Source organism: Cetorhinus maximus, chromosome 13 (genome assembly GCF_964194155.1).
Source record: "Cetorhinus maximus chromosome 13, sCetMax3.hap1.1, whole genome shotgun sequence".
Classification (NCBI taxonomy): Eukaryota; Metazoa; Chordata; class Chondrichthyes; order Lamniformes; family Cetorhinidae; genus Cetorhinus; species Cetorhinus maximus.
This window is the reverse complement of record NC_135891.1, coordinates 103,329,575-103,356,690: the sequence shown is the minus strand read 5'-3', so window position 1 is coordinate 103,356,690 and position 27,116 is coordinate 103,329,575. Positions and strand designations below refer to the sequence as shown.

At 40.9% G+C, this 27,116-nt stretch overlaps 1 protein-coding gene across 1 annotated transcript in view; it reads right to left on the bottom strand.

Moving 5' to 3' along the window:
* Positions 1–273: 273 nt before the first annotated feature.
* LOC144688901 (alpha/beta hydrolase domain-containing protein 17B-like) overlaps positions 274–27,116 on the bottom strand; it is a 67,450-nt gene continuing 40,607 nt past the window's right edge. The window contains exons 3-4 of the mRNA XM_078555924.1: positions 16,038–16,217; positions 274–3,785 (exon numbers count right to left, since the gene is read on the bottom strand). Coding sequence (XP_078412050.1) covers positions 3,557–3,785; positions 16,038–16,217 — 409 coding nt within the window. The 3' untranslated portion in view covers positions 274–3,556. The remainder of the gene's footprint in view (positions 3,786–16,037; positions 16,218–27,116) is intronic.

The following is a 27,116-nucleotide window of genomic DNA, read 5'->3' as shown; positions in this document are numbered from 1 at the left end:
AAATCATGGAATCTTGTGGTTTTATTTTCTTAGTGGGTAACTGGGATTTCAAACTTTATCTGCTTTAAACAAAAGGTTACTGGTCCCTCATTGGATCATAACACCCTCCATAAAGAATGAGTTAACAGTGCGTGATAAGGTGGTCTACCAGCAAAGTAGCAGCCATTAATGAAAGCTATTTCTTTCATATGGTGACTCTTCAGTAGCTGTGCGCTTGTGTGCTTTACAATGTTAGAGATCCCACAGTAAAATGACAGAACTACTTTGTCAAAATTTGTTTTTAAATTTTCAGTTAAATACATTTAATATAATGTTGCAATAAAGAATTTTTTTTTTTGTCGTTGTTGCAAACAATAATTGCTTCAAAATAGAGAACAATCCAGTGGCATAAAGGGAAAATGACATGTCATGACTAAAAGTACTTTAACATGGCTGGTTAACATTTACATTCAACCCCACCCTGTTTGGTTCCCATTTTACCACTTTTGACGAATTGCACCATTTTACCTTTGCATTGTCTATTATCTATTCAACATTAAAAGGTATTATTTTAGGGGTGAAACGTCTAAATTGCACCACTTCTCAGCAAGTTCTGGGAATGCACATAGCAAAACTGCAGACTCTCAATCTGTGATTGTCCATTTTTGAGATACACAGTCCCAGCTCTCACCAGGGAGTGAGACATTGGGATTCTTATCCCTTCATTTCTCCATCACCTGTTAACTACTAATTTAATGTAAAGATTTAGAGATGTGCAATAAGAATTATAATTAAAAAATACATCTTTACCTTAGAACCAATGTCCTATTTAAATGATTTCTATCATCTGATAATGGGCATATCCACATTTATAATCATCATGCACATATTATGGAGGCATTAAAAATATGAACACCTGCAGGGTACAAAGAGCATTAAAGCCCAGAACCAAGAAATTAATCATGGGCCCTAACTTAAGCCTAGAAATTAGTTTGTGATATTAGCATGCAAAAGCTTAATGGGTTTGTAATGATTCTCTGGCTGCTATTTTAACAGAGATGTTAACCTGCTTAAAACAAACCAATTAATTAAAATAGCAGACTGAGGAATGTCCTGCTAGTGCATTAAGTGCTTGTTTGCTAATATCACAAACAATTTCTAGTCTGTATGCATTCTCATTAAATTTGACGATTTTCTTTCCCATTGTCCAATTGTTCCCTCCCTTCCTGCAGACGCCAAGCATGCATGGAATTCTATATCACCAGCACCAATTATACTCTAGGTTTGCAAACAGGGTTCAGATACCAAAGGAGGAACTTCTTCAGGCTATTCAACTGTGAGGAGCACCACAACCTAGCCTGATGCTATCCTCAAAGTCCACACATGTCCACCTTCTAGCAAATATAATTGGATAATGACCAAGAGAAGGCTGATTTTTTTCCCCCCTTTGTTAACCCAATGGCACTATAAAAGCTGCCTTGGCCTAGACTGGGAATCAAATCTAGTACTTTTCCTGGATTGTATAGGGATGCTGGGCTCCATGTAATTCTGGGTACTGGACCTTTCTTCTCCAATTTCTTAGCAGTTCCAAACATTAAAAAGAGTATTCAATCCTACTAATTGCTGATATTTATAAATTAGTGAAATACCAGCTTTATTCATTAGCTCCAGGTCCTAGTGTTTGCAGATTGTGAAAATAACAAAAAGGTTCATTTAACACAATAGAAAAAGCGGTAGTGTGAATTTGAAATCGTGATTTACTGCACACCCATACAGATAATCATTATGTTGATTATATTACGGCCATGCTTACCATTCTGGTGACCTTGCAGAAGAATGTATTGAACATCAAACTTGCTGGGTGTCAGTAAATATGAGATGGATTTTTGTTTTTGCCCTCCAGTTTTCTCCTTTCCTCTCCTGAAAGTACCCGCCTCATGCTGGGTCAGTTCCACATGCACTGGCTGCCCTCACCTCATCCAACAGAACATTCACCCCTTGTGAACATTCATCCCTTGTGAGCCTAGAATGCAAGTGCTGACCTTGTTGGGACAGGGGGAAAAAGAGGCAAGTTGGAAATCGTAGTCAAGCCTGATCCTGTTCTCACCCAACACCAACAACATGCACACAATAACTAGCAGCAGTCACTGGATAGCAATCAGGAGTGGAAGACATAGCTGATTTTTTTCTTCTTTCCTTTGCCCAGGGACAGTGAGATTTCTAGCTCCTCTACCTCAGCTGAGATCAGCTAACTCAGCACAAACTCAAGACTTAGACCTAGGACCCCCTAGTCTGTATGGCTCAGTTTCACACTGTGCAGCACAGTTATCCACACTGAACCATCGAGGAAAGTTTCTTAGAGATGGATTTCAGAATCCATTTAATCTTGATTGCTCTGGACAGCTTACAATACAAAATGCAGGCCACAAGCAGCTACACTTAAACTTCAATGGATCTACCAAGTTGCAGCCGAACAGCTGAGGGATAGTTCAGTGCCCTAAACAATCTCAAAGCACCAAATCTGTGCTGTGAAAGGCACCACTGGGTTGCAATTTGGCAGATTCTGCTACTGCAGACATCTGCAAATGCATCCCAATGAACACTGAAAGATCCTGTCTCACTGGCTGCAGGAATGGCAGAAGTAATGCACAAACACCAAGTTTAAGATTTTGGTACACTGAGCTGGCTACTAAATTCACTTTACATTCACAACCTTAAACTAAACCACGTTTATAAAATAAATTTCAGCAATTTTTTTTTTCTTACATAAAACATCTCCCCCAGTTGGTTCTTTTACAATCACGCTCTCATTGATTATTGTCTCAGGCATTCTTTTCCAACAAAGATTCAATTCTATGGTGCTCAGTTGTACCATTTCTAACATGTGCTACCAATAAGCCACAGGTTAAACAATTTAATACCTGTGACTTGCTGACGGTATAGAATATCCCAAAGTCCTCCATATCCCTCAGTGTATGTTTAAATGGAGCCAAGAGATGGCAGCTCATATAGGAGTATGGGAAGGGCTATGATACATCACAAGCTGATATCAATATGACAGTTCAACATTCTCAGTATTAAAGGATGAGGAAATAGCGTGGAGTCTTGCCTCTTTAAGGGCAGAACCTTGCAATGCAGTTACTTTGGTCTTTTTTGCCAATTTTTTACCCTTTCTAAATGAGATTATCACCATCTTAAAACTGCTACCCAAGGATGACACCATAATTTGAAAAAATGAAATTTTAAAAATACACTATAGTATTCCTCCTCTTTTAGCCAAGATGACCAAAGAGATTACATAAGGTAGCCTGCCTCTTAAAGGGACAAGTTCCACTTTATTCTGGTTTCATCCCTACAAATTTTTATACAAATAGAAAATTAACAATTTACTAGGGTTGTAAGTAATTAGCAATACTCTCAAGGCTAATTGCTGCATCACATCTGTCTTCTATGTTTTACCTGCACTAGCACCCAACGTGAATTAAAAAAAAACATCATGGTTGTGTTTGTATTTTCGATGCTATCCAAAGTTCTCCTGAAAAAATAGACTTTCCAAAATGTTTGTTCTTGGTTCCATTCAATTCCGTTGCACATTTACCAGTTCATATGAGATAAACTTTCGGAGCCGTTCCAGGTACTGACTGTACAGTTCAATGTCATTGTGACCGGCCCCCTCCACCCACAGTGGCTCCACTGCTTTCATGCAGCGCTCATACAATGCCAAGCCGTGGGAGAAATCGATCACCTCATCCTCAGTGCCATGGATGATCAACACAGGAGATGTGATTTTGGAGATTTTATCAATGCTGTAAAATACAAGGAGAAAACAAATCGTCAGTGTCAAAATGAAAGGCGTCCTACTTCATTCAGTGTGAATAACACTGGATCAATTCAGACTGATGAATTTTACTCGAGGTTTGTTTTTGTAGAGTGAATTTTATTTTTTTCAATTTTGTCTCTTCCACTTAAGGTTCCATTGGTCCTGTCCAAATTTACTTCACCTAGATGAACATTCGTCATGCAATAGTTCAGTCAGAGACCTAGGCATTCTGCCTCGTGCTATGCTGGCCAATTTGGGTCAGTGGGCAGGCATTAGCATATGCTTTACTTGCATCTGGATAAGTGTATTTAACATGGTTGGGCCTATCCTGTGGACAGCTGGAAGGCAGGCAGGAATGTAGCAATGTACATCCCAGAGCACATATCCAGTTCTGCCCAGCCTAGTTCCACTGGTCATTGGTAATTGGTAGCGGACCAGGGAACCTAGGCCACGAGAAGTAAAACATGCCCTTTTTTCTACATCATTTTCAATAGTAAATACTAAAAGGTTAGTAGTGACCACTGGCCAAATGTAGAACGAAACTTCCCTACTTCAACTTGTCTATAGAAGAAGTAGGGCAGAGGAGAAGTGGAAAACCAAGTTCAGTACTTTTGGTCGGTCTGTTTTTTTTATATATATATATATACACACACACACATATGCATTCTGTTGGAACTTAAACAGTAAGACAGGCTTTTGTCTCCAAAATATGTATAGTATTCCACCCAAAAGAGCATAGTGCTGATTAGACAAATAAGTTATTCTTTGAACACAAACAACAGACTTTCTTTTCCTGTGTAAATTAATAATTTGTTTGCCACCAAAACACTTGGGTGATATTCTCATTCATCCCAATGCTCCTGTTCAAACTATCTGAATTTTGTTAGTAAGCAGCACAGCAGCTGAAAACATTATCAGGTGAGAGAAGTAGTGGGACTCTAGCAAACACATACAGGCCACATGTTATTCACATTATCCAGGTATCATATCCACGGCCCAATCATCTGGTTGAGACATTCTGTTCGATAACAGTGGCACTATACACTGGCATAAGCTGAATGCATTGTGGCATCTCTGGCACCCAACTCTATGTTGTGATATAAATGGCTACAAATAATCTAAAGGCTATAGCATTGGCAAAAGATGCCAATATGGCCACACACATTCCATTGTTGAGGCCCCGCATTCTCAGGAATCCAGTCACTACGCAAAAGTGCAGTGTCATGTTTTTCTGCAGGAGGATTCTGGTTGAAAAAGTGATAAAGTCATTCATACTAACAAACAAGATATCAGGGATCTGTTGTCTGCAGTGGAGGCTGGCTGGTATAGCAGGCGTTGTGAGGCAGCTCAAAAGGAACCATATGCATGGAAGATCAAACCAGCAGCAACTTTCACAGCAATAGGCCAAGCTATTCCAGTCATGGTCCAATATTGCATCTGGTCTGCAGAAGGCAGCAAAGTTTTGAGACTACCTCCCTGGTGAAACAAAGGCAGCAGAGATAGATTTCCCTAGACATGCCCAGCTAACTAGAGGCAACTCTTTGGATAATGATGAATTCAGTTCTGTGCATACTGATAAAACTCCTCATCCTTCAGCTCCCAGGGAATATTCATCCTTTACAATGTTAATAGGAGGTGAAAAAAGGAAAAACAAAAAGTATCCAGTTCACAATAGGGCAATAATACAAAAGAATACAGCTAACCAAGTGTAGCAAAAGCAACACAAAAAAAAACTAATTCTCAAAACAAGTCAACATTCACATTGAGCATCCTCACAGGTAAGTCTAGGAAGTGAGGCTCAAAATATGCCAATTTTTACCTTTCAGTTAACTAGAGTGATGGCATACTTCTTTCAGGCAAAACAGAGGAAGGGAAGCCTGAACACTCATTTCCATAATTTTCTGATGTAATGAGCTACTGGTGACTGCCATGGAGAGCCTAGAGCAGCCCTGTCAAATCGTCAATATCTGGGCTGCACAATTCTGATGGTGAATACGTGCAAGGGCTGCTCCTGGGATTTTACAATCACCGTCATTTGCTCGTTTGACTCTCCCAACCTGCAGTGCCACATGACTGCCCTGACCTGCCACGGTCTCCCACCACATCCTCTGAATTATCAGTGGAACGTCTCAGCCAAGTCAAATTGTTGCTCCAATTTAACCTTCATCTATGATCTTCTTCTGGCCTCTGAGCTGAAGTGCTGTACCAATTTAATTTTAGGGTTCAGAGTACGTGTCAACAATGGAGGAGACAGCAAGTTTTGAGAGTTGGGCAAAGGAAGCAATGGTGACAGCAGTCAGAAGAACATCACAGCCTAGAAATTACTGTTAGTGACTTTAATAGAGGAGCTACCTATTTTAAAATGTTTTAATTCTTCACTTACAGTGGCAAACAGAGAAATATCATTGAATGCCATAAGCGTTTGCTCACTAATATCACAAACAGTAATTTCAAAGATTACAACTGACTGAAGTTCAATTAGCTGAATCGGGGTATTAGAATGACCCAGGTTATTCATTTTGCCTAAACAATCTGGAAATTCAGGAAACATACAAGTTTTTGTGCAATATTGCTTAATTCCTTTAAGCAGACCATTCATTTATTACGATAGTTTTCAAACATTTCTGTCAGGAGCCCTTGTAAATCACAGGATCGTTACAACACAGGAGGCCATTCGGTCCATTATATCTGCACTGGCTCTACGAATGAGCAATTTACTTAGTGCCATTCTCCTGTCTTCTCCCCATAACCCTGCACATTCGTACTAACGTTTCCAGGCATCCTCTCATTCTACAAATAATGACACACTCCTGAGAATCTTTGGCCAATATTGATAGTCTTGGGTACTCTATTTGAACTTCTGCAGAGAAAGGATACCAGTGCTGTCATTGCAGAAAATGTTTTTATTAGTATACAATAGAAATAAATAAAGTGCTGTTAAATCAACTATAAAGATAAGCCCTCATTTTTATATGTAATAGTTTATCTCATTTCTCAGAAATGTCTATAAAGTGCTTCACGTACAATGAACAACAATATCTGTTTTTACGTAGACAAACAGGGAAAAGCGCCAAAATCTGATTAGATGGACATAAATCTGATAACTTTACAGACTCTGGGCAGACAAAGGCCTACAGTTTAAAACCTCCGGTGTCAGGTGATTGCTTTAAGTAAACCTTCGCAGCAAATCTCCATTGATATATGGAAAGAAATGGTCATCTTGCAAAACAAGAAACTTCGCCAGTTTTAAAGAGTACAATGCTTGGCAATATCACACATTGGTGTTTGTTTCCGTGGGAAATAGGTCAGACAGGGCTAGTTAGACCTGCACTTCCTGGTAGTAGGTTTAGACAACACCATGTGCGCACTTTTGTAGCACACAATATTTATACACATTGTGCTCAAAGCATTAAAAGGAATACATTTTATTGTAGCCACATCCTACCAAGAGGTCATTAGTTTTTAAGGAGTGTCAAACTAATTGGATTGCTCTTTCAAAGAGCTGGCACAGGGTACGATGGGCCAAATGGCCGTCTCCTCTGCTGTGTTGTAACATTCTATATATAAAAAAAATGGCCATGTTCCCAGTGCTCATCAATGCTGTGCCTAAACTGGGCACTGGGATATATGCGACAGGAACCAGGGATATCTTATGTCTTAGCATTCTTCCTTCCTGGGAGGAAACAGTTTGGCTCCTCTCAGCATCTATTCTCATGACGCCAAGTTCCAACTATTCATATGCAGGGAGGAGTTGCGAGCTCTGTTCCTTAAATCACTGGTCACAAAGATGCTGCCATAAACACACGACTCCCCTTTGTATTCCAGCCCCTCAAAATAAAGGCCAACATTCTGTCGGTTGTTCTGATTGCTTTTTGTACCTATCTACTCGTTTTTAATGATTTGTGTACAAGAGAGACACAACTCAGTAAAATCATTAAAAAGTAAGATTGTTTATCCCAGACAAGAAGTCACCCAAAGGATCATATTATAATGAAAAATGACAGATTCTGCCACCGTCACTATTCTTAGAAATATAACAGGCCTGATCTTGGTTATTTCAGTGGAAGTGTGCATCACTGGCCCATAGAGCCTAGAAATAATAGGCATGCAGCAGCAGACCATCAAGGTCAAAGCTGGAATGACTATTTCAAGAGAAGCAACAAATCTTCACTTGGTATTAAGAGGGGCTAAGATCTCACTACAAAAGAAGCCATTTTGCAACTTTGGAAATCTCACACCTTGTTATCTCTGAGGAGCTACTAATGATCACCAGGGGGCTGCACAGCCCAACTTCAAAGGGAGCTACATCGAAGGCCTTTTGTAATTGATAAAAAAAATAAAAATACCTGGAAAAACTCAGCAGGTCTAACAGCATCTGCAGAGAGGAACACAGTTAACATTTCGAGTCTGTATGACTCTTCAACAGATTTGGCTCATGTTCTGTTGAAGAGTCATACGGACTCGAAACGTTAACTGTGTTCCTCTCCGCAGATGCTGTCAGACCTGCTGAGTTTTTCCAGGTATTTGTATTTTTGTTTTGGATTTCCAGCATCCGCAGTTTTTTGCTTTTATTTTTGTATTTGATAACCCAGGCTGGCCAGTGGATACGGAATGTCTATTAAGACAATGGCCTCTCAAACATTCCTTCTAACCCATAGTGGCTAAGACATTGTCTGCAAGACAACGTCAATTTCCAAACACTGAACACCAACATCCTTTTTTGAAGACATCGTGGAGCGATAAAGTCACATGACCTAGGCCTCTAGCTTATTGAACAAGTAATATTGCCTTGCTGGGCTGAATAGCTCAGTCCGTTTATCTGATTAAGAGACCACGCCGAAGGAGCTCTGGCCCAGGTTGGACACTTGGCCCCATGTACTATGCTTCTGCTGGAAGTCTGTACCATCGCCTACAAGACTGATTCAGCTCTGCATGCCGATCTCATCATGTGAAGTCAGCACCACCAGAAAAGTGAATTACCCAGCATCGGTTTTCAACCTACTGACATCCATAAAGGAATACCTCATTGGACTCTGATTCTGGAACCCACGTGAACCGATATTTATTTTATCTGTGGTCTCTGTACTGTAAATCCTTCTTTTTTCTATCTCTCTCTTTACTGCCTGAGTGTGGAGGCGATGTTGTGACCTTCCTCCCACATTCAGAGTGTGTGTAAATAAAGAAACCCTTTGAGTTCATCCTATCTCAAGTTTGCTGTGGAGTTATTAGTGGAAAATTGGATCACACAAAAACTGAGGGGTTGGGGAAATACACCGCCATTTATAAAGAGGAAACCGAATCAAAACACCTGTTTACGGGCAGGTGGTAAGAGGAGAAATTAGTGCAGTTTACATTAACCCACTTTTGTCTATAACAGAAATCAGGAGCTCAAATCAGGGATCACCCATTTGAATTTGACCAGAGTCCAAGACAGACATGAGCCAAATCTGATATAACAGGAGCCAACTGGAAAGCAAAAAAGGGAAAAAGTCGGTGGCTAGAAAGGAGAACCCCCACAAACTGGGGATCCCATTGTAATAAACCAAGCCATTTCAAACTTGAATGCTGGAAATTGCAAGGAAAGCCTATAGGTCTAATAGGGCTCCACATGTGTAGTCCCTCAAAGGACACCCCAATGGAAGAACAACAAAGCAGGCAGAGCTCCTCACTCGATCCTTAATGCTGGAGGGAAACTAAAACCTACAAATACCCCCCGCCATCCCCCCTCCAACCTGCCCAAGTCCTCCCTGAATGCCAAAGCCCTGATCAGTGGAGGAGGAGGATCTGTGTTTGTAGCCCTCCATAGGGTCCACCTGGAGTGTGACCTTGTTTCAGGCCCTGTCACGGCAGGAACTACCAGTAGCAGGAGTTAATTTCCTTCTCGGAAATGATGTGGTTGGCAGGGAAGTGCTATCCAGCAAAAGAAGGGACCAACATCAGCCAGCAAAATTCTGCAGGCGTGTAGAAGGCTGGGGAATGTTAGAGGCCCAAAAGGGTGAAATAAAACCCATAACCAATGAACGAGAGCTGCTTGAATGTAACAAGGTCAAAGCCAGGCCAGTAAAGTTAAGAGGGCCAATAGAATTTATAATAGACTCACAGAATATTCCAGAATTAAACAGGGACCAGAGAAGCCCTAGAGCAGGAAAAGAGAGTGAGGGAGGTGCCCCACATAGTCAAAGAGCCTGAAGGAAGGCAAGTTATTTAACCAGCTAAGACCAAGGTTAAGGGGAATAGCCTGACGTATGACTGGCAGTAATCTTCTTTCCAAATTTAAATAGGGACAAAGGGAGTCTCCAAACCGACGAGCAGTTAGGGAGTGAGATGCCTCTCCCAGTGGAGGCATCACAAGGGAGTGTAGCCGGAGCTACCCCTCCGCTTGAAGGCAGTGGTGTTCCAGGCGATGCGCAATAAGTTAGGAGAGCGCCCACTCCCATGCCAAAGACACTGGCTAAGAAGCCATTGATTGGCCTAGCCAGCAGCTATATGGCAAATTTAAATGGGGGCCAGGGAAGTTCCCAAATTGGCTCAGTGAGAGAGTGAGGGTGATGCCACACTTAGTTGAAAAACCACAAGAAGGTACAGCAAGAGCTGACCATCCACCAGAGGGCAGCAGTGTTCCAAAAGACATGTAGTCTACTCCCAACTGACCAGCAGAGGTTCCAACCAGAATTGGATCCCATTCTCACCCACCTTAGTGCAAAATCACGAGGCAATCTGACAGAGCTGCCCACTGCGTTCAAAATGACCCATACCGGCCTGCTGCTGTGCCAACCCATAGCACCTAGCGACAGTAACTGGGAAACCCCAGTTGTGCTAGCGCCTGAGCCAGACACTAAACCAGAATCCTGAAAGAGGTCCAAGTCCCATTAACACACCCCAATCTCCTGACAACCAGCCTAACTACAGTCCCTGGGTTTGAACAGCTAAACCTATAGGTTACCAAGGTGGACAGGAAGGAGATAAGCTGGATCAGAGTCACTCAGCCCTATGATCAAAGGACCTGGCACTCAGTGAGATACCTGGCATTCTCCTGCAGATAGCCCAGAGCAGCTGGACCATTACTCACTCAGTATGTTAACCACCCTGTAAAACCCCCAGACGCTTGAGGGCACAATCAGGAGTTGGACAGGCAGGCTTCTGAAAGCAATGGTTTTACTTATGCCTGATCCCCAACAGAGGAAATTCAGAACTCCAGCAAGGCTTCCCATGAAGACAGATTTGAATCTTCCCGCATCACTTAACCATTTCACATCCCAGGACTGTCTGTCTGTGACCCCTGAACAAAAAAAGCCACCTGGCAATTTTAGGAAAACTCACCTCTAACGGAGCCACTAACGACTACAGCCCCCGACCCCCGCCGTGCAGTAGAGCCCTACTGCAAAGAGAGCGATGCAAAGATCATCTGCATTTAATCACCCAGGCTGGCCAGGAGGAAATGGAATGTCTGCTAAGACAAAGGCCCCACAACCTTCCTTTCAACTCCTAATGGCTAAGACAATTAAGAGTCTTCGAAACCCAGACGATGGATCACATCCTTTGTCAAAGGCTGGGTAGGCTGAGAGGTAGGAAGCCATGTGACATGGGCCTCAGGCCTGTGGAACAAGTAATATTGCCATGCTGAACTGCACAGTCTCAGTCTGTTTACCTTCTGACTGGCAGCCTCTCAGAAAAAGGAGCCCTGCCCAAATTAAACACCTAGCCCCATCTACACGGATTCTGTTGGAACTTCTGTACAATTGTCTACATCTCCGCGTGCCCCTCTAATCATGTGAAGTCAACACTACCATTAAAATTAATTATACAGCATCGTTTTTCAACCTGCCAACCTCAGCGAAGGAATACCTCATTGGACTTTCATTCTTGACTCTGGAACCCACGTGAAACAATATTTCTTTTCTCTGTAGTCTCTGCACTGCAAATCTTTCTTTGCACTGTCTCAGTGTGGTGGCAATGTTGAGACCCTCCTTTTGCGTTTTGAGTATGCACAAATAAACTGACCCTTTGAGTTCAGCCTCTCGCGAATTTGCTGTGGGATTATTAATAGAAAATTGGATCACTCCAATCCCGAGGGGGTGGGAAATATGCTACCACTTGTAAAGAAGGAGACAAATCAAAAACACCTTTCTGTTTACGGACAGGTGGTGTAAGGAAAAATTAGTGCTGTTTAAATTAACCTTCCCTCCTGTTCATAACAGTGTCAATTCCAGGCAGTCTTGTTAAGATGGGGAAATGGCTATTTGGGAGGGTGAACCCATGTCCCACCTCATACTGACATCTGTGCCTGTGAAATGCATGTGATGCACACCACCAGACAGACCAGACACATGTAGAGATGCCCCAATGAGTGTGTACACAGTGCTGCCGCTAGGCTGAGACAGCAAATTTCATGAAAACATTTCACATCTTTACAAGTGTAAGTCATGAGGCTGATTACTAATGCCAAAGACCTGAATTATGCAGAAAATTTTGGAAGGGAGTCGGTGCATGTGAACTAGTATTTTAGTGGTGCATTGGACCACAGTTACAAGCATAGAAATGAAAAATTAGATTTATTACATTAAATTAAATTGAGAGAGTAGGACAAAGTGACATATTCAAAACAATTAAAAGTAAACTCAAGGTCAACAAATTCTTCTACATACAACCATCACAAAACCCTCGAATCATTTATGGAGTAATTGGATGCTAAAATGACTTCAGGATTCCTCTGGATGGATGAATTCAGTTGGGTTGAATGGCCTCCCTCATCTGTAACTATTTGTCAATCCAAGACATATGATAAAAGTTGCATTGAAATATTATACACTCTTGGTACTGTTCCCTCAAGATTTGACAAGAGCTATTGGATCATTATTGAATCTGAAACAGATAAATTACAACATGGAAACAGACCCTTTGGCCCAACTAGTCCATATTGGTGAATTGTCCATAATCCCAGTCATCCTAACCCCATGGTTTTGCCCTGCTTCCATATCAGTTTATTTCCCTTTCCTTCAACCATCTTATCCAACAGGAACAGGAGTAAGCCATGCAAGCTCTTGTGCCAGTTCCATCACTCAATCAGATCATGACGGATTTGTACTTCAATTGCAGATTCCAGCCTTACCCCATATTCCTTGATACTTCTATCAAATAAAAATCCATGGATTTCAGTTCTGACAATTGACATTGAATTAGCATCCACACCACGAAGAGGAGTCATACGGACTCGAAACGTTAACTCTGTCTTCCTTTCCACAGATGCTGTCAGACCTGCTGAGTTTTTCCAGCTATTTTTGTTTCTGTTTTAGCATCCACACCAGTTTGGAGAAAACGCCTCAATCTGCTATACTCAAGGGAAGGCAAGCCAGGTTTATGCAATACTGCCTCTTAATTTAACCCTCCAAGCCCCAGTATCATTTTGTTAAATCTATGATGAAACCCCTCCAAGGTCAATATCTCCTTCCAGAGGGACAGTGCCCAAAACTGAATGCAGTGCTGAAATTCAGACAGGGTCTGATCAGGACTCTTGGAAACATAACCTCCTCCCCATCATATCCTAGCCTTTTTGAAATAAAGGCCAACATTCTATCGGCTGTTCTAATTGCTTTTTCTACCTGTTTACTAGTACTTGAGGCTTCCAAATATCTTTGCCCACCCCCCCACCCACAATTTGTTTCTCGTCATTTAGAAAATACTCCAATTCATCTTTCTTGACCTCACTTGCCCACATTGAACACCATTTGCTGTAGTTTTGCGCACACAATCTGTTTAAGTCCCTCTGAAACATCCTGCTCCCATCTACATGATTTACTGGCCTTTAAGCTTAATGTCATCTGCTGACTTGGATATACAGCTAACCATTCATGTAAGTCAATGATATATATGGTGAAAACTGAGGTTCCAGTACAGGTCATTGGTACATCACTTGTTATTTCTCACTAATTTCTCCCTTTATCCCTGCTCCCAACCAATTACCATAATCTATTCTTAAATTTTGACATGGTTTCCATTTCAATTGCTAACTCTGGTAGCGTATTCAATAGCCTCACAGCCAACTGTGCAAAAACGTTTCTCCTACTCTGTGCTAATCTCTTATATTTTTAGCCTTTTATCATAATTTTAAACACATTATCCTTACATTGTCATTCTTCTAAAGAAAATAGCTCAAATTTTCTGACTCACTCTTTGTACTTGTACATACCAGGCAACATCTTACTGAATTTTTGCTGTATTCTCTCTATTACCTCAACATCCTTCCAATAGCGTGCAACCCAAAACTACAACGGAGGTCACACTAACGCATTCAACATTAAATCACACTTGTTAACTTATATGCCACCTTCTCAAAATTCAGTATTCAATAATGTTATTTGAAATGTTGATTTTAAAGGCTTGTGGAATGCAAACATCCACTCTCCTGTACCACTCAATCTTCTGCCCCAAAATACAAAAATTTTAAAATGCAAAATTATATTACTCCGCATTTATTGACATTGGATTTTTAATCCAATTTCACCATCTGATCAAGGTCTTCTTGTAACTTGCTTTGGTTCTCAATGACTTGCCGTGCCACACATTTTAGTATATTCTGAAAATGTTAAGAAAGCTTTAAATGTAAAATTCTGTAAACACAGCCTTGGAAGCAGGGCCTTTGGAGTGGGAGGTTCAATCACTGATTTACCACCATTGTGCTTGTGTGGGAAGTTGCTAAATCATGTAGGCTGAAAAGCTACCACAGCTGATAACTGGTTTGCTGCATCCCTTTCCACTGGTTTACATAAGCGTATAATCATACTACAGCTGTAGCATTGGAAGAACACTGCCCCTGCCAAAGCAATATGGCTGTGCAATATGGCCACCGATACACATCTGCACTGGTCTGTGCATGCGCAGAAATCCAATGATGTGCACACATCAGTTTACCCAGCACACTGCCAACTCATCTTGCTTTCTAACCTCAGGTAGTTATTTAGAGTTGCAGAAGGTGGGAAACAGTGTTCCACAAGGATCAGTGCTGGGACCACTGTTCACAATTTAATGATTTAAACATTGCAATCTAAAACACAATTTTTAGATTTATGCATGGCACCAGATTGATGAGGACAGTCAATACTGGGGAGGACTGCAATAAATTACAGGAGGTCATTAATAAACTTGCAGAATGGGCAAATAATTGGCAAATGAAGCTCAAAACAGATAAATGTGAGGTAGTACATTTTGATAGCAAGAATATAGAGGTCACGTTATTTGGAAGGTACAAGTCTAGGTGGGATAGAGGAATAAAGGGATCTCAGCATACAAATAAACCAATCATTAAAAGTTGCACCACAGGTTAGCAAGGTCATAAAAAACAAGTACAGTACCAGGTTTTATTTCTAGATGGATACAATTGAAAAGTAGGAAAGTTATGCTATACCTGTATTGAATCTCGGCAAGAGTAACGTCTGCAGCTCTGGTTGCCATATTATAAAAAGGGTTTAGAAGCACTGGAGAGGGCGCAGAGAAGGTTTACAACAATAACACCAGAAATGCGTGGATATACATATCAGGGAAGGATTGAAAGGCTCTTGGGGAAAAAGGCTGATGGGTGACCAAATAGAGGCCTTTAAAATTGTGGAAGGTTTTGGCACAATGGATGCAGAGAGAATACTTTCTCTAGTGGGGAAAGAGTACAAATAGAGGCCATCAATTTAAGGTGGTCACCAAGGAATCCAATAGGGAATTTAGAAGAAACTTGTCTGCCCAGAGTGGTGAAAATGTTGAATGTGCTGTCACAGGGAGTGGTTGAAGCCAATACTATAGATGCATTTAAAGGGAAGCTAGGCAAACATAGGAGGGAGATAGAATAAAGGATTATGATAGTAGATGAGGAAAGATGGGAGGAGGCTCGAGTGGAGCATAAACACGGCATTGGTCCATTTGGGCCAAATGGCCTGCTTCTGTGCTGTATGTAATCCTATGAATTATGCTTTATGACTTACTACCAGGCATTGAAATGTACTACATCTACTCTGCAATAATCACATAGACTGAGATCACACAATATACAGTAGATTCTACCATCTGCAGCACACTTAGTTATTGTTGGCCTTGTCACAAGTGATTTATTATCTATAACCTTTGTTTTCCAGACATGCATTTTGTTGATAGGATTAGATACCTTGAGTTGTCACTTTAAAAGGGCATGATGGGAATTAACAAGGAATCAGCTCAGCATACAAGCTCTTGTTAAATCATGGTAGTGGGCACTTACTTGGGGAATGCATCAAAGCAGTATGTTTTCTTTGTGTCTGGGAATGCCACCCGCATTCCTGAGGTCAGAGGAGAGTGCAGAATAACGGCAGCACACTCATACCGGGAAGCCAAGTCTACAGTCGGAACGGTACCAATACTCTGTCCATACAATATAATGTTTTCAGGACTGATTCCATATCTGTAAGGAGAAAGAAATCAAGCATGTGAGAGGCTCATCACTTAACAGGTCCCAACAAATAGTTCACCTTTTTATCTTTTTTAATTTAATGCTGTATTTGCAATCACTAAGTGTAGTTCAGGTTAACGCCCATCACAACTGACTTATACTGCATTTAGAATATAATCCAACAGCAATCACAGTTGAAAAACAAGAGCAAACAGAAATCTGCAATGTAGTAAAAATAACGTATTTATATAGTGCCTTATGTGATCTTAGGATGTCCTAAAGTGCTTTATTTTGAGGTGGCATCATACTGATTTGTAAGTTATCACAGTATCCAATATGCTCACAGCAATTTCCCATAAACTGCACAAAGGTGAATGATCAACTAATTTGTTCCAATGGTACAGAATGTGGAATAATTGCCAGGGCACAGGGAAAATTCAATGCTCCTCTTGGCATAGTATTATGCAAATTTTTGTGTCCATCTGAACAGACAGACAGAACTTTGGTTTAACATCCATACGAAGGGAAGTAGATAGGTTAAGTGAGTGGGCAAAGCTCTGGCAAATGGAGTATAATTTGGGAAAATGTGAAATTGCCCATTTTGGAAGGAAGAATAAAAAAAGCAGTATATTATCTAAATGGTGAGAGATTGCAGAGCTCGGAGATGCCGAGAGATCTGGGTCTCCTAGTGCATGAATCGCAAAAGGATTGCATGCAGGTACAGCAAGTAATTAGAAAAGCCAATAGAATTCTATTATTGTGAGGGGAATTGAATACAAAAGTAGGGGGGAGGTTAGGCTTCAGTTGTACAGGGCATTGGTGAGACTACATGGAGGATGTAATGAGACTACATGGAGGATGTAAATGCTTTGGAAACAGTTCAGAGAGGTTTACTAGACTAATATCTGGAAAGGGCAGGTTGGTTTAGAGGAAAGGTTGGACAGGCTAGGCTTGTATCCGCTGGAGTTCAGACGAGTAAGAGGCGACTTGATTGAAATATAGGATCCTGAGGGGGTCTTCTTGACAGGGTGCAAGTGAAAAGGATGTTTCCTCTTGTGGGATAATCTAGAAGTAAGGATCACAGTTTAAAAATAAGGGGTCACTCATTTAAGACTGGAATGAGGGGAAATTTTTTCTCAGAGGGTAGTAGTGAGTCTTTGGAACTCTACCTCAAAAGACAGTGGAAGCAGAGTCTTGGACTATTTTTAAGGCAGAGGCGGATAGATTCTTGATAAGCAAGGGGAATGAAAGGTTATTGGGGTAAACAGGGCTGTGGAATTAAGATTACAATCAGGTCAGTCACAATCTTATTAAATGGCAGAGCAGATTCGAGGGGCCGAGTAGCCTACTCCTGCTCCTATTTCGTATGTTCGAAATGTTAAGGCAACACCTCCAACAGCATGACATTGTGCAATGAGCTAAGTTTATAATTAATGTTCTCAACTGTGTCAACAACAGTAAGACTCAATCTCAATGGTACTCATGATGATGCATGTTAATAGGATTTTCTGTTTTCTACTCATGCTGACGACTTTGCTAAAATTCCTGATGGAAGGTGCTGCATCTACTTGTTGCGGGACAGTACAGCAGCAGATCTTGGACAGAGATAGCTGAATCAAAGGATAGTTAACAGCACAGGCGGCCATGCAGCTTTTTGAGTTTGTGTCGGTTCTCTGCAAGAGCAACTTAGCTCACCCCACTTTCCCCACACCCCTGAAAATTTTCTCTCTTCAGCTGTTTATCCAATTCCTTTGAATGCCTCCACCACACTCAGGCAGTGCATCCCAGATCCAAACCACACTGCATAAATTTTTTTTTTTCCTTTTGTCACCGATTGCTCTTTTGCCAATCACCTTAAATCAGCATCTCCTGGTTATCGGCCCCTTTGCCAACTGGAACAGTTTCTCTCCATCCACTGTTTAGACGCCTCGTGATATCGGGCACCTCTATAAAAACTCATCTCTATGGAAAATACCCCAGCTTCTCCAATCTATCCTCGTAACTAAAGTCCCTCATCCCTGGAACCAGTCTGATAAATCTTTTCTGCACCATCTCCAATGCCCTCATATTATTCTCAAGTGCAGTACCCAGAATTGGACACCTTGAGCATTTATTAAAAGTTAAAACAACTTGGGGAAGCTGCACACATTGACAGCACACACCCATACTCTTTACAACAATGCCGCACCAACTTCACAACATGCAGGGTCACAAGATTGATACAGATGAGGAAAAGGCTAATTGGCTTCTCATGCATGCAGAAAAGCCCAAACTGTCCTCACATGTAATAGTTTCTAAATCCAAAATTTCCCCCCGTTTACCCTAACCAAAAGTCCATTACAAATGATGACTACTTTCATAAGAAATTACTGATGAACACCCTGAATTTTTCTTTCACAAGTTTGAACCAGTTGAACCTTTGTCCTATTTGCATGGTTTATCTTAAGATGTGGTGTTCTGGTTTTGCCGCCTTCTCTTAATTGTGTAATATTTCAAGTAGTTCTAACAAGCCCCCTACAGTTACTTCTTTTCAAAACTAACAAGCCCAGGCTTTTCTAGTCTTTTCTAATAATTCAATTCTTTAGCACTATCCTTGCAGCTCTTCCCTGTATCGCCTCCAGAACTTAAATGATTTCCCCATGTCTTATTACAAGTTGCTGAACAAACAGCTTTATTATTGTGTCCTGAAATTACAGCAGTTGATATTTATTCAGTGATTTCTTCCCATTTCTATGTTTTCAAAAGAAATTTCATCAGCATTGAAACTTACATTTTTTTGAAATGTTAAAAGTTGTTTTTGGCGACTGGGTGACTATACAGAGCGAAGATAGAGTCCATCAACCTTCAAACACAACCCCCATTTTGGGCAGATGAAGTTCTACTCATTATCAGCTAGATCATTTAGGTACATGAAGATGTTCTTGCATCCAGCAAAAGACCATTAAAATCATGGGTTTAAGTCCCACTCCAGAAATTTGAGCATGTAATCTAGGCTGACACAGTTCAGTGCGAATGAGATAATGGCCCAAATTTTTCATTAATAACAACTGTGAGGTTAACTGTATTCAATTATTGTGAAGTAAATCAGAAGCGGCTTCCGGACTTGCTATCTTCTTCACAAGCTGTGCTATATTTGAACATCACCGACAAACTCAACATTGAAGTTGATACAAGGGCTGTAAGTTGCAGTACTTACTTACTAAACGATCCAGAAAAAGATGAGGGCAGTGCATTCAGGTGTAAATGAACTTTTATCAGTGTGATAACCCTTGGTGGGGATGGTGGTGTCACTGGGCTCATAATCCAGAGGCCCAAGGGTAATGCTCTGGGGATCTAGGTTCTAATCCCACCATAGCAGGTGAAATTTGAATTCAATAAAAATCTGGAATTAAAAGACTGATGACCACAAAACCATTGCCGGTTGTAGTAAAAACCCATCCGGTTCACCAATGTCCTTTAGCGAAGGAAATCCGCCATCTTTACCTGGTCTGGCCTACATGCGACTCCAGGCCCACAAAAATGTGGTTGACTCTTAAATGCCCTTTGAACAAGGGAAATTAGGGAAGGGCAATAAATGCTGGCCTAGCCAGTGATGCTCACATCCCTAGAACAAATAAAAAAATTACTGCAAAACAACTTAGCTGGTAGGTAAAATTTAATTTTAGAAGTGTGAAGCCTCATTCCTTGACAATTTAATTAAATTACAACCGCAGCTGATGTTAGTGCCAGGTCTCAGATTGAAATCTGCCTCAGCTGATTGTATTTTTTTTCTGTATTGTAGAAATGAGGGAAAGCTACTGAACTCAAAAGCACAGGACTCCAGTGATAACTTTGAAAAATTTGAACAATTAAAATATGTTTGTTAAAAGGAAAAAAAATAAATACACAAGATAAAAGATACACATTTAGAAAAAAATCTTACAAAATAACCCCCAAAATGCTTTATCAAAGGTACACAATAAAACTCTTCTGGGTAACCGTCCTTATAGATTCTTAGCCATAAAATCCAGGTAATATTACCCAAACCAAGAAATTGCTTTCACTTTAAACAGAAGTACAATCCGTGACCTCTCAGAACAAATCCACGCTGATGTAGGTTTTCCAAAGGAAGATTTAAAACTAACTGTTCCTCGAGACAAATATTCTCCTGTCTCAAAATCGAGTTGCTTTCTTCAATTAAGATTTTCACAGCTTTTTTGCACCAACCAAAACACCAGAGTTGGTCTTCAGTGGGACTCTCCCTCAGCAACTACTACAGCTGAAACCCCGTTTTCATAAATGCCTTTTCACCCCTTAGTTCTCCATTGTCTTTAAATATTTCTTTGAAAACTCAGGTTCCCAAATGTCAAAACCTTTCACGTTCCTATTTTACCTTTATTTCAGATCAATAAAATTTAAAACATCTGTCCCTGTTCACTCTCAAATCTCCTGTAAGATGCAAAAGTTCTTTGATACCTTTGAAATGTAATAGCTACAAATCAATTTCAAAACTTATCCTCAAATGCTAATTTCAGATCTACTGTTTCCTTGGAGGTTAACACCCACCATATTGCCTCATTACAAAATGCAAGACGATAAAACCTTTAGTCTTTCACCCCTTAAATTCTACAGGCGATCTGACTCTAACAACCTCACCTTTGATTAACCCTGGATGCGCACACACAGCTTACCCTTATCTACACAGAATACATAGATAAACACAAATATAAAAATATACACATCACAATAACTGGAGAGTTTTCTAAAAAAAAACTTTAAAACCTTTCACTTTTTCTTAAGTGATTTATTATTCTCAAGCCTATCTTTCGGTCCCTCCACATTTCACTTTTTCTACATGCTTTTTACAATTAATTAAATATTCTAATTCACATTTCTTGATTTTAAACTTTGCATGCCTCAATGAGGATTCTTCAATCTGATTGGAAAGCTATGCTGTTGTTTGCCATGCTCACAGGTCACAGATCCCCTGTAGAGGACACCATGCTGGAAATGATCGCTAGGGACTATAATGTACTGCTCAAAAGCCTGCGAAAGGTCTGTGGGTTGCTGCAAGCGTGATTCATTCACCGCTGACTGCAAAATCTAGGTCTTTAAACCATTTCCCCAACTTTACTGTTCAGATTGACAGAAAAACATATGGCATTTTTTTAAAGAGCAAAGGAGTATACCCAATGCTTGGCTAATACGTTTCCCTCAACTAATACACCAAGTTATCCGATTATTTGTCTCATTACTGTCTGTGAAACTATACAATGTGCAAACTCGATGGCACATCTACCCACATAATGGTGACTTATACTTCAAAATGTCCAACTGGAATTAAACCAACCTCAGGATATATCCATTTATAGCAATTAGGCCTTCCAGCTATTTCCAGGGCCACACTATATATAGGTCAACTTCAGTAGCAGTGGAATAAATTGTATGTTACATGGCATAATGCTCCTGTGGTCAGTGGCCAGGGACAGGAGAGTGAGACTGCGAGTGAGGCAGGTGAGCGAACTCAAGAGGGCAGAAGCACAGGAGTGAGAACCTCTGCAATTGTCCAACAGGTTTGAGGTTTTTTCATTTGTATGGATGAGAGTGGGGGCTGCAGGATGGATGACATGGCTGCAGGAGGACATGGATTAAGACCTGGATTCTGAAGGGTGCAGGATATTTAGGAAGGGCAGGAAGCAAGGAAAAGGTGGAGTGGTGGCTCTGTTAGTTAATGATGGTATTAGCACAATAGAGATGGATGACCTAAGCTCAGGAAACCAGGATATGGAAACAGTTTGGGTAGAGATGAGAAATGGTGAAGGCAAGAAGTCACTTGTGGGAGTTGGGTACAGGCCCCCTTACAGTAACCACATGGTAGGGTTGAGCATAAAGGAAGAAATAATTGGAGGTTGTCAGAGAGGCACTGTGACAATCATGGAAGATTTTAATTTACATAGACTGAAAACTTCAGATGGGCCAAGATAGCCTAGATGAGTACATTGATTGTTTTCAGGATAGTTTCTTGGAACAACATGTTCTCGAGCCACCCAGAGAGTAGGCTATACTAGACCTGATATTGTGTAATCAGATTGGAGTATTAATGATCTCATAGTGAAGGCGCCCCCTAGGTAGCAGTGACCATAATATGAATGAATTTTACATTCAGTTTGAGGGAGAGAGGAATGGGTCTGAGACTAAGTTTTTAAGCTTAAATATGGGCAATTATGAGGGCATGAAAGCTGAGCTGGCGAAAGTGAATTGGCAATTAAGTTAAGGGATAGGTCAATAGAGATGCAGTGGCTAATATTTAAAGGATATTTCAGAATGCACAGAATAGATACATTCCATTGACTAAGGAAAAGTCCAAGAGATGGACATACCAACCATGGTTAACTAGCAAGGTTAAAGATAGCATCAAACTTAAAGAAAAAGCATATAATTGTGCAAAGGTAGGTGGAAGGTCAGAAGTTTGGACGGAATATAAGGAACAGCAAAGAATGACTAAAGACTAATCAGGAGGGAAAAATTAGAATACGAGAGAAAGCTAGCCAGAAATATAAAAACAGATAGTAAGAGTTTTTATGCATATTTTAAAAAGAGAGTTAACAAAGTGAGCATTGGTCCTATAGAAAGTGAGTCTGGAGAATTGATAATGGAAAACAAGGAAATGGCAGATGAATTGAACAGGTATTTTGCATCAGTTTTCACTATAGAGGATACAAGTAACATCCCAGAAGCAGCTATAAACCAGGAAATGGAAGAGGGGAAAGAAGTCAATGAAAATTACTGTCACCAGAGAGGTGGTACTGAGTAAATTGTTGGAGCAGTGGGTTGACAAGAGCCCGAGTCCTGATGGGCTTCATCCTAGGGTCTTAAAAGAAGTGTCAAGTGAAATAGGTGATGCATTAGTTTTAATTTGCCTAAACGTCCTAAGATTTGGGGAAGGTCCCATTAGGTTGGAAGACAGCAAACATAACTCCATTATTCAAAAAGGGAGACAGACAGAAAGCAGGAAACTACAGGCTAGTTAGCTTAACATCTGTCGTCGGGAAAATGTTGGAACCAATATTAAAGTAGTTATTGCAGGGCACTTGGATAAGCTCAAACTCATCAGGCAGAGACAACATGGTTTTGTGAAAGGAAAATAGTGTTTAACCAATTTATTGGAGTTCTTTAAGAAATAGGTGCTGTGGATAAAGGGGAACCGGGTACTTAGATTTCCAGAAGGCATTTGATAAAGTGTCACATCAAAGGTTATTGAGGAAAATAAAAGCTCATGGTATAGGGGGTAACATTGGCATGGATAGAACACTGGCTGGCTAACAGGAAGCAGAGAGCAGGCATAAATGGGTCTTTTTCAAGATGGCAAGATGTAACAAGTGGTGTGCCACAGGGATCAGTGCTGGGATGTCAACTGTTGACAATTTATATGAATGACTGGGATTGAAGGGATGGTTGCCAAATTTGCTGATGACACAAAGATAGGTAGGAAATTAAGTTGTGAAGAGGACATAAGGAGGCTACAAACATATATAGATAGGTTAAGTGAGTAGGCAAAGATCTGGCAGATGGAGTTTAATGAGGGAAAATGTGAATTGTCCATTTTGGCAGGAAGAATAAAGGAGAAGCATATTATCTAAATGGTGAGAGATTGCAGAGTTCTGAGGTGCACAGGGATCTGGGTGTCTTAGTACATGAATCACAAAAGGCTAGTATACAAGTACAGCAAGTAATTAGGAAAGCAAATAGAATGTTATCATTTATTGCGAGGCGAATTGAAGGATAACCTCCCTACTTTTGTATTCGGTTGTACAGGGCATTGGTGAGACCACATTTGGAGTCGTGTATATAGTATTGGTCACCTTATTTATGGAAGGATGTAAATGTGTTGGAAGCAGCTCAGAGAAGGCTTACCAGACTAATACCTGGAATGGGTGGGTTGTCTTATGAAGAAAGGTTGGGCAGACTAAGCTTGTATCTGCTGGAGTTTAGAAGAGTAAGAGGTGACTGATTGACATACAAGATCCTGAAGGGTCTTGACAGAGTTGATGTGGAGAGGATGTTTCCTCTTGTGGGAAAATCTAAAACTAGGGGTCATTGTTTAAAAATAAGGGGTCGTCCAATTAAAACAGAGGTGAGGCAAAATTTTTACATTCAGAGGGTTGTGAGTCTTTGGAACTCTCTTCCTGAAAAGGTGAAGGAAGCAGAGTCTTTGAAATTTTTAAGGCCAAGGTGGATAGATTCTTGGTAAGCAAAGGGGTAATAGGTTATCGGCAGTAGACAGGATGCAGATTTTAGGTTACTATCAGATCAGCCATGCTCTTAGTAAATGGCAGAGCAGGCTCGAGGGGGCTGAATGGCCTACTCCTGCTCCTTGTTCGTAGGCTCGTATGTCCTTTTAAGCAAGTTATCTTCTCATGGGAGATCTGCTAGCAAATATGAAAATGCATACACACTTACTCCAACAAACTTACTCAGGCAATCTGATGGCATCAAAAATGACAATTTCTGGGATGTTGACTTTCATCTGGAAAAGCTGCGCATCTCAACAATCAATGCCAGCCACAGAGAGAATCTGCTGACTAGATCAGCAAGAGAATTCTACGATTTGTTGACACAAGGTGATGCAAGGAATGTTTGTTTTTGACAATTAATCTTTATCTAACTGCTGAGGCTATAGGCAAAATTCTCTGATGAACAAAAAAGGATTGAGGTCATTTTCCTCTTGTATCACGGGATACTTCAAGAAATCAGTTGTCAAAACAGACATCCAGAGCAATTCTGTTGATAGTATTTAGAGTTTTTACTATCAACTTAATTTCCAATCACAATGCATGCCATTCAATTCAATCAGAACGTTGTATTTTCTTAAAGCTAGAGTTGGGAGCCAAAGTCCAGTTTCCGACCAATGTTGTAACAGCAGCAAGCTTTTTTGCGTCAAGAATAGAGCTGTAGAATTGCAACATTTTTCTAGCTCTAATTTTCTAATGAGAACAGCAAAAACTCATGCTCATCCAGGCCACACAGTATAATGTTCAAGTGATTGAGCCTTCAGTAAAATAGTTATCTCGCTCAAGGGCTGGTTCATGGATAAAGGGAAAGGGCAGGGCCGTTAATAATTGGAACAGCGGTCTGTTGTATTCAAAGGCCCAGGGATGGCATGGATATGCCTCCCTCGATACAACAGCTACAAGGTGGCATGCAACTGGAAACCAGAAAGAAATAGGAAACATTCAGGGCCAGCGCGTTGTCAGGAGGAATGTGCTTCACTACAGTTCTAGGCATTAACAGCACTTGCACTCACCTAAAGACTGTTTAATTCAAGATTTAAACATTTTAAGTAGCTGTTCTGGGTGGTTTGGCCATTTTAGTGCTCCAATGGGCTAGGCCACACTATGGCAGGACCTCATGTTGTTGTTATTGATTCCTCACATGGTTAATTTCCTATTGTTACCAGGCTTTTGGGAGAAATAGAGGAGAGAGAAAAGGTGTCTCCCACAATGGAAGGGGTGGAGAAGAAATTGGAGCACACAAGTCAATCAAGATGGGTTTTCTTGCATCTTTGCCTACGTCTCAACTCCATGCACCAATGATCAGGACACACCTTGTGATGAACAGTAAGACAGCTGGGGCTAGAGGCCTGGGAGCAGCTGTGTTGTCAAGTTGTTTGTTATTTTAAATAGTACTGAATTGACAGAACAAACCGCCCTGATAGTTAAGTGTCTAAAAGAACAGTCTGGTATAGTACTGAGCCATTCCTGGTTTGTGCTGATGATATAATCTCGGCTCAGAAAGGAGAGGAAACCTAAATCAGCTTAGATTCCTGCGCCTAACTGCAATCTGCTAGTATCATTTGGACCACAACTGTCTGGATGTGATTGGTATCAGTGTTAATGGAATCATATCCCGGCAAGTGTCATCCCTTTCAGATGAGGCGAAAAGGGCGGGGGAGAAAACTGGCGGGGAAAGATCAGCCACTTGTGTTACGTGTTGTGTAACTGCCAGTAATAACGAAATTGAATCTACGCAGGGAGTCAATATCTTAAGAGAAAAAAAGTTAGGAGGGGAAAGAAATAACAGAGCAGACTGTGTTACTTAACTAAACAGTTTAGTCCTGTGGTGCACATGACAGCTGTTAATACTGCACCAGTGCCAACACAAAGTTACTGGAGCCCTGCCCTTATCCTGTGCTGTCTCGTGCCCTGTACTTGCAATACGTCATCTTAGAGAATCAAAGAATGGTTACAGAACAGAAGTATCACAAGTTTCTTTGCATAGGTTTTGACCTCAATCTAAAAGGCAAAACAATCTGGCTCCTAATTTAAATTGTTCCACATTTCAACAGCATGTCATCTATAATCCTCGCATTAGTTCAAACGTTGCTGTCAATGTTCAGAGCTGTTATTTCTCCTCCAGCTGTTGCCGATATCACATGATTCCAAACTGAACAATACATCCGTTAAAAGCCAAATGTTTTTGGAAAATCAGCTCTGTTCTCCTCTCCTGAAAGCAGAGTCATTTCTTGGCGTACTGCACAATAACTGCCAGTCACCCATGGACATTTCCCCTGAACTGCCATTTTTTCTGCATGAACTTAGTTAGGCAGCTGTGGGTGACTAACTGACTGTGAAGGTTATCACAGCTAAGTATGATCCTGCCCTCAAAATACGCAGATAGGACATCCAGCTAGATCTTTGCCACCAAGAGGGAAGAAAATGCAGTGTGGTATTGCAGCACCCAGTTTAAAAGGTATACAGGCCCCCACACCCCACCCCATAATCAAAACACAACTTTCACTTTCAGCTGAAGATGAAGGACAGCCTAGTGTCTTGGGAATGGGGGCGGCGGGACAAAGTTCATGCGGACTCGAAACGTTAACTCTCACAGATGCTGCCAGACCTGCTGAGTTTTTCCAGATATTTTTGTTTTTGT